At 41.9% G+C, this 14,486-nt stretch overlaps 1 protein-coding gene across 1 annotated transcript; it reads left to right on the top strand.

Annotated features, from left to right (window-relative positions):
* Nucleotides 1-10,148: 10,148 nt before the first annotated feature.
* irx1a (iroquois homeobox 1a) lies at nucleotides 10,149-14,215 on the top strand. Its single transcript, XM_080857476.1, has 4 exons — nucleotides 10,149-10,589; nucleotides 11,827-12,838; nucleotides 13,116-13,185; nucleotides 14,036-14,215. Exons 1-4 carry the CDS (start codon nucleotides 10,344-10,346, stop codon nucleotides 14,091-14,093), a joined length of 1,386 nt encoding a protein of 461 aa, XP_080713602.1. The 5' UTR covers nucleotides 10,149-10,343; the 3' UTR covers nucleotides 14,094-14,215.
* The last annotated feature ends 271 nt before the right edge of the window (nucleotides 14,216-14,486 follow it).

Genomic DNA, 14,486 nt, shown 5'->3' with positions numbered 1-14,486 from the left:
TGTTATTGAACTTCATTGTGAGCAGGAGTGTTTCTTTCACAGCTGGGATCAACGCTGCTTGAACAGCAAGTGATACAAGATCACCGGCTAGCACCCCGAGCACACACACAACTCCACATCACAGATCCACACACAGGTTTACCTGCAGACGAGAGGCACAGTGTCACACACACACACCTGATGACCAAGGATTTAGCTAGAAGCCTAGACCAGACATGCAGTATCACAGGTTGAGTAGCAGGTAGCAAGTCAGTTTAGCTAAATCTAACAACTGGGCCTGCCTTCATTTCATTTGATTAAACTCGCTTGTGGACGCGCACAGACTGTTGCGGACACCGTGGAAGCATAGTTGTTCTTGGTATACTTTTGAATCTGCTTTGAGTCGCGTGGTGGTCGCGTGTACACTCTTTGATGATGAAATGTACATCAAACGGACCCTAGTGGACCCTAGTGGACCCTCTCCTACTCGCGGACGCGCAAAGTATAATCATGCCATAGGACCACAGCCCTATAATAAAATATATTTTCTTCTTCCATCATCATTCTTCGTTCCTCTTCCTCTTCATTTTCCTCTTCCTCGTCCTCTTTTTTTTATTAGTTCGCTCCAGTAGTCGATTTTTGAAATGATGACATTACAGTTTTTTACAATCGGATACACACAATTTTGACTGCTTTGTTTTGCTTTTCAATCGCCTCACACAATAAGCACAACCACACACCCAATGAGCAAAAACATCAGATCCATTGCCAAATGAAACACTCTTGTAAAATCTATACACTCATTTAACAAAACCTGATTTTGTTACCATATGAAACACACACATTGCATATACTGAATTCAGTTTGTACCACTTACACACTTCTGTTATAAACCTAAAACACTTTTAGCAATACTTCTTCTCAGTGACTAGAGTAGTGTAAGTGAAGTACACAGAGAAAGTGAAAATACGCAATACAGTAAAAACATTACCCAAGACCAATGCAGATGAAGTATTTACGTAATTCTCTCCATATACCCAAATCAGTCAACATGTCAACATGGAGAATCACAACAAAACATGTCCCAGTTTTCATGCTACTTCAGTAGTGTGCATAACACTGTAAGCTCAGCAAATATCAGACAAAGGTGAAAAGATGTTTCCAATACAGGTTACAATTCCATTTACAGTAAAATTTACAGATTTGTCAGTGTCGCCAGTGTTGACTGAGAGACCTGATGGATATTACTGTATTGAAAATGGCATGGTCACCGATAATGTTTGCTTGAATTTCTCTGAGCCTGATAGCATTACGTATTTGCCAAAAGCATGTTTATGATCTCTATATCTTTTTCTTGCGTGAATATGGGCCTGTCCTCCTATCAAGTTTACTGTATTTGATACATTTGGTCTTCTTCTTCTTTGAGCACATTTTCCTCCTGCTACAGGTCTTCTTCTTCCTCTACTTCCACCTTGACCTCAGCCTCATGGCATGGCCTCGTCCTCTTCCTCCTTCTCCTCCTCTGTGGATTCCCCCTCTCACCCTCACTCTTCTTCTTTTGACTCCTTCCATTTTGGTTGAAGACAGATTACAGTTACTCATCTGCTGCATTTCTATAGTGCTTAAACCTGTTTGTTGTGTCTACAATTAAGCAATCATGTGTTTGGGCACTTGATGGCTGTGTTTATTTGACCGGCTCATAGGTGTGGTAACTTGACAGAGTGTTTTGCAATTGCAAGGAAGTGACCTCTTGATATACAGTACGTCTGTGTCTAAAGCATAAAAGTGTGTTTAGTGCTTTGCAAATCACTTGTGTGTATGGTTTCGCAAAAAGTGTGATGTTTAAATGTGCTTATAGTTGTGCAGATCTGAGCCGTTGTTTTTCTCCTTGAGTGAAGGTTTTGATAATTGTGTTACACTTTTGATTTTAGTGTGTATCCGATTGTAAAAAAATGTAAAGGAGGCTTTTTTCATAAGGAGGTAAGGGTGCATGGTATCTTTGTCAAAATACATTTTCTAAGACAACAGCAATTTCCCTCTGAACAGTTCACACAAACATGAATCAGAATATGAATCAGAATATAAATCATCACGCTGTCAGAGATACAAGTGATATGACTGTTTGTGAGTGTGTGTGTCTGTGAGTGTGTGTGTGTGTGTGTGTGTGTGTGTGTGTGTGTGTGTGTGTGTGTGTGTGTGTGTGTGTGTGTGTGTGTGTGTGCGTGTGTGTTTGTGTGTGTGTGTGTGTGTGTGAGTGTGTGAGTGAGTGAGTGTTTGTGTGTGGGTGTGTGTGTGTGATCAAATCTATACATCTCCTTTCTAAAATCAAAGCCTTTAATTTCAAAGAATATTTCTACTGGCTGAAATCCGTCAGCATCATAGTGCTTCTCTTAAATTTCAATTAACCCTGTTTAGAAATGAAAGTCAAAATGATATCATTTGAAAGCAGATTTGCGTGCTTTCTCTAACATGCTGCTGCTGCAGAAATATCTCCAATGAAACACGCAGCCCACACTTTTATTTTTTTATTTTGGCCTTCACAACCCATCCTGTATGGATGAAATGTAATCCTGCATGTATGCAGATTCTCTATTTAAAGTCGTGAGCGCTGTACACCAACAAGGCTTCAAAGGCCATAAATAAGCTGATCCGTGGTGCTCCACGCCGTTTCCCTACAATAGGAGAGAGCAGGTCAAGTCTCAGAGCTTTGTGTTGTATTTAAATGGAGAATTCAGAAATACCGTCTGTGAATCATCTTTTACATGATATCACTTTAAGTTTCGAAAATATTTGATGTAAACCTACATAACTCAGTGTAGTGTTTTATAGTTACATTACGAATGCATTAAAGATTTCAAGTACAATGCATTGCAATATATTTCTTACCTCTTTACACTGTTATTGATTATACATTAAAGTAAGGTTCACAGTATTATAACAGAAATATAATGAATCACATAATATTATGCTACAAAGCGTTTTACAAGAATAATATGCAATTTAGTTTAATCGTCATAGGAGGTTATGCCATGTGCTAAACACTGCACTGATGCACCATGGGGATAAATTGTGGAAGCTCTTAACAATGTTAAAGTCAAGAATGAATTGCCAAGTCGTATAGACACCACCCCAGGTTTTCAATTGCAACTGACTTGCATGGTCACTACACCAGTAGGCTATTATAAATAAATACAAGTAGTGAACATAGGATATGCCTTTATTTCTGAAAATGCCCATTACATGCAGCCATTCTATTAAAAGGAAATGAAAAGAGAGTTAAAAGAGCCTAAAATTATGATCTAGGATGATCTAGAATATTTTGTTTTGTTTTTTGTAATGGGTACATAGAACCTTACTTAACTGTAGCTAGGGTGAATTTGAGTGCCAGCTAAAGTGGGCTCACCAGAGTGACAGCCACCACTCCCATCTGTGACTGCACTAGGTGTTAAAGTGTCACCTTAACGCCTCTAATCTGATGCTCCTGGGTGACCTGGCTGGTGTGTTTATCAAGTCATTACAGTTGAAGCATCCTTAAAGCCCTAACGCACGCGGACCGCCACTGTGGCTATTAATTATCTCAGGCCCTGTGGCCAAAGAGGTACTTAACCTCCCCCAGATCACACGCTGATATGTTTCCCTTAGAAAAGAGCCAAAACAATTAACAAGCCCTTCTCACATTTCAACCCCCCACTTCCACACACACACACACACACACACACACTCACACACCAACACACACACATAAAACACTCTGACCCACCCCACTCACTAATCACCTTTGACTGAAGCCCCCTGGGACTACGGAGGACCCTGACTGGCCTTTCATATGTGCAGGGTGAAGGTTTTCTTCTTTTCTCTCCTAAAACTTAAAACCATCTCTTTAAGTGAGAGATTCTCACTGATCCTCGCCAGGACAATGCGTTCAAAGCTTCGGCTCTCCACTGTGAGCCTTGCTTGGAATTCGGCTTCAGATTTTTTGTTTTGCCATCCTTACTCTCTCCTGATCCCTCTTCGTTTAGAGTGGTCAAAATATGCATTCCCTTTTTTCATCGTTGTCTGTGCATCGTGAGGTCTGCTATAAGACAAGGGACATGTTGAAGAATGATGAATTCCCCCTAGGACCCCATAGTTAGCATGCGTTTTGGGTGTTCTTAGGTTTCTTTGACCTTAAAGGCAGACAATGCACAGAAGAGATAGCAGGCTCAGGAAGATTACGTAACTGAAATGCAGATGTTTGACTGTCCTTTCATTACTCACACTATCAGTGCAACAACGCCAAATTGCAGGATAACGTGGTTAAGCTTTGTGTGTGTGTGTGTGTGTGTGTGTGAGTGAGCCAGGTGAACTTGGAACTAAGTAGCTTGGTTATGTGTCTCTGTGTGTGTGTGTGTGTGTGCATGTGTTGCAATATAATGCAATGCATATTGCGTTCTTTGCCTTGTCCTGCATAGCCATAGATGCTCATATAAAGCCAGAGAGGTGCCCGGGCCTTCAGCAGCTTTGACTGCTCGTCACACAGTTTAAACACTCTGGGCTTCATTGGGCTTCTCTACTACATCACTAGCCTGGAAATTAAAAAGAATATATACAAAAAATAATAAATAAACATCTTTGAAATGATTTTGATGATGATGTTTTGAAGGTACAGTTACATGTGAAAATGTAAAAAAGAAATAAACATTCCCACATAACATTCATATAGTATTATAATTTTAGAACAACTAATAAGATAAAGCATGGAATCAGCATTAAATAATGTTGTTATTGTATAGTGCTTTTTGAGGATGTAACATATATGTAAGTGTATCCTAAGGTCCAAGTGTATACCTGAGTCTCACTGATTTAAAGCCACAACTGGAATTATAATAATAATAGTACCTGGCTGTATGACAAAAATATCACTATATTTGTAGTAGTAGTGGTAAAAGTAATACGATTTGTTTCCAATATTTCATAAATTCAAATGTTCATTCAATTATGTTTTAGAACACATATACAGTATATCAGAGTTGTTAGAAGCAATCAACAAACTTAGAACTCCAGGGTACAGTTTTGCTCTTTCTGGCTGAAGGGGGTGTTTAGGAAGGGCTGATAGCAAAGGGTCACAGATGAAGCCATGTATGAGGATGAAACTATGCTACCATTCAAAAGAGATTTAGAATTTAAATTGAGGTGTAATTCGCATTTACCAGCAAGGGGTAGAAAAGTCATTTCAAAAGTTAAGTGTGTCTTTTGAAATCTGTTGAGCAACTGTACGCCTCCAGGAAATCTGTAATTTTTAAAAGATAAATCACTAATTGCTAATTGCTATCAAGTACACGTGGCCTTGGAACTGCAGCAAAAGAAACAGCAGACCTGGGTTCTGGCCACAATTACCTCTGACAAAAGACAGCAAAAAGGCTGCATGTAAGCTAAGTGTCAAATTAGCAGATATGTGCTAGCGTTGCTTTCCCCAGCCTCCCCGTGGGTAGCCACCAGGAGAAGAATGTGTTTCTGTATGCTCCACTGTCAAGTGCACCTCAAAGTGCACAGGCCTCTTGACCCGCAGAACACAACACCTTTATTGGCCCGAAAATTCCTGCTCTCGCCTACCTAGGTGTGGTGCCTGACATTCCTATCAAATTCCTCACACAGGATACTAATAAGGACCCTTAAGTGGGAGGCTGTGGGTTCAGACCTGTGTGTGTGTGTGTGTGTGTGTGTGTGTGTGTGTGTGTGTGTGTGTGTGTGTGTGTGTGTGTGTGTGTGTGTGTGTGTGTGTGTGTGTGTGTGTGTGCGTGTGTGTGTGTGTGTGTGTCTGTGTGTGTTGTGGAGAGGGTGGGGGGTGAAGGTCATAGCAGCGGATTATTCAAGGTTGGGGATTGGAGTAGAAGTTGTGATGGTTCACTGATATCCACTTCCTTGCAGTGCCGCTCAGAGAGAGCTAGAGAGAGAGAGTGCCAGTTCAGCACATATAATTTGTTAATCTGCATAAAGTGAGAAGGGAGCATACCAGGAATTTCTAACCTTATTTCAACTCTCACAAAAGGGAAAGAGAAATGGAGAGAGGGGGGTGGGGATGATCGCATAGTGTGTGGTCCTTTTTTATTAGTTTATTGAGAATTTCCTTCAAATTCAGCAGTTGCTTTCCTAATACCCATTGCATGCAGTAGTACAATAATCTAACATGAGCACATAACAGGGCATTTGTCATTAATAGCTAACAGCTGGACTCCACTAAACATTTGTTTAATTGTATCATTCAAATAAAGTTATTCTTTAAAATGCATTTGTCAAGTCACAGAAATAATTGGTTCGTCATACACTGCAAATGCTTTAGCGGTATCAGAGAGCAGTTTGACTTTGGAAAGAGGAGTTCCACCTGGAGCGCTTTAAAAATCCATGTTCTTCAGTGGGCTGCGCGACCTGCAACCTGAGGTTATAAAGTTTCTGTGACTAAACTGCGGCGTTCTTACATGTCTCGATAAATGTGGTTGGGAATGTACAAAATCAGTCATGAGTATTCTGTATCACATCGACATGGTCATATATTTTCACCCCTCCGCCGGACAATCAAGCGCCCTTTCCGCAACTAGGGCAGCTCAGGCCGCTGGGGCAGTAATTGCTGAGTCTGAAGTCCTGCCTAGCGGTGTTTGGTACGGAGAAATAATTCCCTCCGAGTAACTAGGCCTAGCTGGAGATGTGTCCTGGTTCCTTATAATAGCATTAGGAGTTCAAACCGTAAAGGCTATAATCTAGAGAGAGAAGAGCCTCCCACTCCCAGCTTTGATCTCCTGCCGTGGGCTGTTTAAAGTTGACAGTCGGGCTGAATGGAGTTCTGCGCTTCCATTTGTGTTACGCGAGTCTTCAGTGTTATGGGTTTCGGAGGTACACCTGTACCGGGTGAATGTGCATTGCCATGCTTCAGGATTGAGACACTATATAGCCATATGTTTTCTTCACAAATGCCATTAAGTGTTGAACTAATATAACAACGCCCGGATAATATAGGATAGATAGGCTACTTTAAAAATAGCAATCGAATGCGTGAATAAAGTGAGCAGTTAATTGATCGATACATTTGTTTTAGTATTTCAAAAGTGTAGGCTGTGTCAATTAAACTTTCTAGTGTCTGAATACAACCCTATTCAACGCGTATTTCGCGTATTTAAAGATGATTATTTAAAGATGATTATATCGCATATTGAATAAGCATTACTTTAGGCAAACAGAGGGAAGCCACATGATTAGATCTGTCGTTGAAGTTTTGTTTCCTTATCGTCTGTCTTTAAGTGTGTTTGTCTGTCTTTACGAGAGTGACTGAAAGACATAGCAAAGCTGTTATGATGAGGTCACATGCGTTCTCACGCCCGTTTAAAAGTTGGGTGCGCACGTGAGTCTCTTCTTCTACCACAACGGCAGCCGTGAGCGAGGTTTGGAAACACCACGCGGGAGAAGAGGAGAAATGCATGCCGTCATCTACGATATTCTCCGGACAATTGGCTACTGCCAGTCAGAGAGACTACTTTAGATTTCTCCCCCCAAATAGTTACTTTTCATGGCATACCTTGCCCAAGTCTATTTTAAATCCACAGTATTGTTTTAGGTTTAGAGTGTTCATTCTGAATGTAAACATTTTCTTTATCTCTCTCTCTCACTTCCTCTCTAACTCTCTCTATCTCTCTCTCCTTCTGTGTGTGTGTGTGTGTGTGTGTGTGTGTATGTGTGTGTGTGCTAGTGTGTGTGTGTGTGTGTGTGTGTGCGTGCGTGCGTGCGTGCGTGCGTGCGTGTGTGTGTGTGTGCGTGCGTGCGTGCGTGCGTGCGTGTGTGTGTGTGTGTGTGTGTGTGTGTGTGTTACGTTGCTACCTGCTTAAAAATACCTATGTGCATAAGACATGACGGTCTTGCATGATGAAACGTGTGTGTAGTAGGAAAGCGATAATGAGAATTTAACAGGCCCCCATAAATCTTTTAAGATGCCATATAATTGTATTGCCTAAATTGCATGTGTCTTAACATGGTAGGTGATAAACTTCAGACTTAACTGAAGTATCCATCCCAGTAACCCATAAGAAATTGCATTTAAATGTATCTAAAGTGAATTATAATAAATAATGGGTGACATGACATCCCTTTTTTGCATTTTTCTTTTGAAAGATGAAATATTGTATTGGTTGTGGTTATTTTTTTTATTTTTAATATCTTGCTCACACCGCAATAGACAAACTATAGACAACTTTGTTTTTAAAGATTTTCTTGCGCATTCCTCTGGTTTTAATGTGTCTTCCTTCAACGTCTCTGTCAGGGCTATTTGTGGATATTTTCAGGGCGCTATCTCAACCATCGGCAGGCCGGCACATTTCCAGCGGGTTATCACAATTGCCATTCCCGCCCTGCTCTGATGTGTTCCTCTGATTGCCATCTCTGCCCTCAGATATTTTGAACAGATCCTCGCCTTGCAATATCCACTCGCAGCCATCTGGAGCAGATCACAATCACTGACTTCATCTTCAGCCGTTAAGTATTAAATCTACAATATCCTTTCAACGGCCAGGACTTAGAATCGCCCGATTTCAGACCCCCACACGAGTCAGTCCTTTTTCACTTTAAAGGGCAAGTGGTCAGGACAAGGGAACTGGCTGAGGTGTGTGTGTGTGGTGGGGGGGGGGGGGGGGGGGGGGGGGGGGACCTTTAACACAACTGACAGGGGTACAAAGTGCTGGTGGGTGTGAGTGTCTACGGTGCGGGTATTGTACAGCTCTCCCTCCTCCAAACTAAAACTAGTAGTCTGAAAGGGGCTCATGATCCTGCCTGTGAAACTTCAGTATTCATCAACCGATTTTAGTAAATACGCAGTTCACGTAGGATGCAAACAGCAACGCACTGCTTCTGGTGGAGCGCTCGTGCTCATTTTTACTAAGACATTGTCATTTGAGGTCGATATGAACTCTGTGTTTATCTCTTTCCCAACGACAGGTGTTTTACGTTAAGCTTCTTTCAATTTAACAGCGGGAGAGCACACGCGCCGTATTTGTGATGATTAAAAGATATGACGGAATTAGCTAAGATCATTGTTTTGCAACTGCTCGACCACATGGCTGTGAAATCAAAACGTTAACAGTCAGACCGCAGCGAGAGAGATAAGTCTCTTCTCTTGCGTTTGTGGCTTGCCATTTTCCAACTGAGTTTCTGCTCTATCCATTTTAAAGCGCTGGTCTCGGCATTTCGTATCACGCATCATCTCTTTTAGGAGTTAACAATGGAACTTAAATACAAAGCCCTCCTTCTGTGTCTGTTTCTCGCTCTCTCTCACCCCTGTCCCTCTCTTTTACTCCCTCTTTCGGTGTGTGTGTGTGTGTGTGTGTGTGTGTGTGACATCTTTCTTGAATAAGAAGAATGCGCGAGTCAGATGTGCTTTGCAATCCTACATCAAAATCGTTAAAATGTCCACGTCCACTTGCAAGTCAACAGAAGTTTCTGCTTGGTTGCAAAACTTTAACGGACATATAATAGGGATAAGGTTTGGTTGATTATTTATGCAAAATATGAAAGAAGGCAAACTAAAAATGTACCGTAAAAGAATGAAATACATTTTAAATCCCTTTTGCAAGGATATTTTGACAAAAAGTAGATGATAATTCAGCCTGATGACACAAGTTAAATACATCACTCTTACGCCCCTGTCTATTTCTCATAAAACAATAAATGAATACTATTTTAACACGAGAAATTCATCAGAGATGTAGGCTAGGTGGTCATGCCATTTGACAGAATGAACATGACGTTGATAATCTTGATAAAAACGTAATGGAAATATAAATATTCTATTGATACCTCTGAAGAAGAAAATGCTAAATCCCAGAACCTGGATGTACTTCCACCGTTAATAGCAATTTGGATCAATGCGAAGTAAATTCCGTGTAGCTATCGAGTTTATTTTGCCGGTGTTGGGCAGCTGTAAAATCGTGTAGACAGGCTGTCACAGAGCAGAAAGACTCCGCTGAATGGATTTTAATGCTAAACATTTAACATACAATACTGAAGCACGAGAGAGTGCGCGCAGCCAATGCTCGGTGCACATGGGCGCGCGAGGAGGAGCCTGCAGCTCAAGCGGAATGCCAATCAAAGCATCAACTTCACATTGTATCTGAGAGATCAGCCCGGGACCTAGGGGCAGACACATCAGTTGGAGCTCAATAGTTGATCTGATCACATCCAAGGGACTTGCTGCTAGACGAGAAGCTGAGATTTAAAGCTGCGCAAAGAAAGCTCGGTTGCTCCGCTCCTTCCGTGTTCAGGCACTTTTTAACTTTTGACTTCTTTTCCTTCGCCTTTTTTTGTGGAGTCTTGATTTTGTTCGTTTTGGGCACGGCGTGGCCAAGGAGATGTCTTTCCCCCAGCTGGGCTACCCACAGTATTTAAGTGCCTCCCAAGCGGTGTATGGCGGGGACAGGCCGGGAGTTTTGACTCCCTCCAGCCGCGGAGGTAGCGCTGAGATCGGGTCCAGCCCTTCGGCGGCTGCAGCTGCGGTCAGCTCTGTGCTGGGCATGTATGCCAACCCGTACTCAGCCCAGCATTACAGCGCTTTCCTGCCGTACACTAGCGCGGACCTGGCGCTCTTCTCGCAAATGGTAAGGATACTATGCATTTTATTTTTGTAGTTGTATTGTTTAAACGTTTTGTAAAACCATCGTTTTGAGCACTACGTTGTTCTATGCACACGGGTTACCCGTCAACGTAGATCGGAAACAAAAAGAAAGTTGGGCTTTTGGATTACATTAAATGTATTTGAAATATACATTTTAAAACGAAGATTACTGCGTGTACCGCTTGTTTTGTATGATTTTGACGCGGGCTTCTCATTTCAAATTACATTCACCAAGAAGCAGCTGAAGGGCTACATTGTAGGCTGCTATTGTCAGATGCAATAGGTCACATGTTCGATGTGAGTTTACGTAGGGCACGGAAGTACACCTTGGAAAAAATATCAAAACGAAAATAAACTTGGGGAAACCGAATGTTTAATACTTTCTCCCGTTTTGGTCAAATGTTCTGCATTTTGATCATTCATTTTGTCAAGAATAATTGTCCAGGCCTCTTAAGCAGCCTGCACACATATGCTATGCATTCCTATCAGCTTTTCGTTTGTTTACATTTCTATTCCAAAAGTTAAAGTTTCATCTATTTCAGTTTGTTGTCATAATCGTTACAGAGAGGTGACAGGAAAGAAGTATTGTTTACTATCGTATAGAAATTTATATTTGGCCTCCAATAGGCCCACTCCCGTAAACAGATGCATCGTTGTTGAGGGGTTTTGCTTCAGTAGGATATATTCTAAACCGCATTAACCGTTAGATAATTTAAGCTTTTGTTGATTTTAGACCATGCATGTGCAATAGACTACCTAGGTTGAAGTAGAAATTATTCTTAGTGGATTTGGATGGGGTTTTCATCCCCACAAAACATTTATACTTAGCTTAACGCCAAATATGTAATTATTAAGCATAATATATGTAAGAATATATCGTTTGAATTGTTTGAATCCTTTATGTTTTTCTATCCTGGGCCTGTGTGGAGTTTTGTTTGTGGGTTTTATTTATTTGTATCTCCAGAGTGAATCTATTCAAAACTCTGAATAATGAATTCTATTTGTAGCCTATGGGGCGTAATATCTGTCTGCTTTGAGAGCATTGAGCGTTTGTCGCACAATTGTCCCATGCTAACCAGCAGCAATCAGGTTTGCGTTCGTACTACTTCAGTGCGCTCTGTGGCCTATTACAGTAAACTTTGATTTGTCATCTAGCGACGTTTAAAAGCTGCTTGTACTTTACAAACTAAAGCATTGACATCGTGTCTTTTCTGCACCAGGGCTCTCAGTACGACCTAAAAGACAGTCCAGGCGTCCACCCTGCCAGCTTCGCTGCTCACACGTCTCAGGCCTTCTACCCATACGGCCAATTTCAGTACGGTGACCCAGCCCGGCCCAAGAACGCCACCCGGGAGAGCACCAGCACACTGAAAGCCTGGCTTAACGAGCACCGGAAGAACCCATACCCCACCAAAGGCGAGAAGATCATGCTGGCCATCATTACCAAGATGACCCTCACGCAGGTGTCCACCTGGTTCGCCAACGCCAGGAGGAGGCTGAAGAAGGAGAACAAGGTGACGTGGGGGGCAAGGAGTAAAGAGGATGAAGATGGAAACATTTTTGGCAGTGACAATGAGGGTGACGCCGAGAAGCATGAGGATGAGGAGGAAATTGATCTGGAAAGCATAGATATTGACAAGATCGACGATAACGACGGAGATCAAAGCAACGAGGATGACGAGGAAAAGGCAGAGGCCCGCGAGCGCATGGACTTGGAGAACCTGGAGAAAAGGCGGGCCCTGGCAATACAAGCTCACGAGGTTTTCGAGAAATCTAAAAGCACTCTTTCTGTCGGAAAGGACTCATCTGACAGCAACAACAACACAAGGGTACTGTCTCCTGGTGAACCGGGTAGTTTTCCACTTCCGGTGAACAATAAGCCTAAAATATGGTCCCTGGCAGAGACTGCCACAAGCCCTGACAGCTCTCAGAAACCCACGTCACCTTCTGGCCCTGCCGGTCACTCGGCGCCCCAGATCCAGCACCCAGCCTTTCTATCGAGCCACGGACTTTACACTTGTCAGATTGGGAAATTTCACAATTGGACAAATGGCGCTTTCCTGGGCCAGAACTCCCTGCTCAACGTCAGGTCTTTCCTGGGAGTAAATCAACATCACCATAATCACCACAATCACCAGTTTCACGCACAACAGCCGTCTGCAGTGCTCCTGTCATCGGTAGCATCGCTGAGCCGCGAAAGTAGCCCAGAGGACCTCAGTCCCAAACACTCAGGTACCTATCTCAAGGCCCCATTACTACAATGCAGTAGCAGCAACAAGGACAACTACCAACTCATGCTACTGCTATTACTATTACTACACTATTAATTACAATTATGAACAAAACATTTTTAGACGTCATTGTTGCTGTTTTCTAGGCCCATAGAATATTAATCCTTTATTTTGTTATTCTGCTCGTCCTTAACGTTGAACAACCACGTTAAGCATAGGCTATGTCATTGTGCAGGAGACTTAAGCATTTATCTCATTACTGCCACCTCTTATTTCAGATCGAGAAAATGTAGGAACTGAATCACCAACACAGCCCTTGAAGTCATCATTCCGACCTATCCATGAAAGGTAACAGAAATAGGCTATTACAACAATTTTGTCACTGGCCTTTATAGAAGAAACCTACAGGACTATTATTATAGTTACTTATGTTTTATAATTATATAATATTATGTAGTTATATGTATTATTTATATTATTATCATCCTGGTGTTGTTTTTTATATTAGGAAATAACTTCCTAAATTGTATAGACTATTGTCGTTTGATTATGTATTTTTAAGATATACAAATATTTATTAACAGGGCTGAATTATTATTTATATTTTACTAAATATAAAACAGCCCTCCTACATTATGTCAGTGGTTTTCGCATGGCTGACAACATTAGCTGAGGGGAAATATGCGGTTGAATAAAAGACTTTCAGCTCTCCCGGTGACAAAAGGCCTGCGCCCCCCTACTCCCCCTTCTTCTCCCGGGAGAGTCACTACTTATCCGGCAGCCCCTAAAGACCCCGGGGAACAGCCGCCCCTAGAGCCGTCCGGCGGGGAAATGCTTCCCAGCTTTCAAGTGCCACCGTTTACCTCAAACCTCTGCCCAGCGGTAGCTCCTCGCTGCAGTGAAAGACTGATTTTATCATGCCCCACTACGGCTCTTCTGAGACCCATCTTGACACATTATTTGAGGAAATGGGTTCTGTGACAAATGGCCAATTTTGGTGCAAAAGCCAAATTGCATTAAGCAGAACAGAAGGGGCTGGGGTGAATACGAGAATAAGAAGTGCAATAACAGTAGGACGTTGACAGTTTTATTTTAGCGCAGATGAGTTTTATTTTGTCGTGGTTTGATAACAACTTTTTTGTTGAATTGTTTTATTCAAAAGCTGCGTGTATTAAAAAGTGCCCTCTTTACTCCACAGCCCCAGGAATCAACAAGAAGCGACGCAACGAGTCCTGACAGCTCTGTCTTCCGCCTGATCCAGACTACATATCTGAGAAGAGACTGTTCACCTTCATGAGAGGACTCTAAAACATGCCCGTGTATCAGAACAAAAAAAGAAAAAAAATCAAGGGAGTGCATCTTAAAGAGCCTGAGGAAGGACTTGTTCTCTTACTGTACATAACACACCTGTGATATTCACCCTTTTCCTGGGGAGGTTTGGTAGGCTTTTTGTCTTTCCCGTGTTGGTGTCTTTCCCTTTGTAAATACAGTGATACAATGAATTTGTAAATAGAGCGTTGACGGAGTTTGTTCAGATCATATATTTTGTTTAATAAACTAAATGCAATTATAGAGAAATTTAAACAGCTTGTCTTTCTGTATTAAGTGACAAAAACAATAACGACAAAATTGTAATTGCTGTAAGGCAA

Source organism: Sprattus sprattus (assembly GCF_963457725.1).
Source record: "Sprattus sprattus genome assembly, chromosome: 19".
In the NCBI taxonomy this organism is placed as follows: domain Eukaryota; kingdom Metazoa; phylum Chordata; class Actinopteri; order Clupeiformes; family Clupeidae; genus Sprattus; species Sprattus sprattus.
The sequence above is the reverse complement of the archived record's forward strand: the minus strand, read 5'-3'. Positions and strand labels throughout refer to the sequence as shown.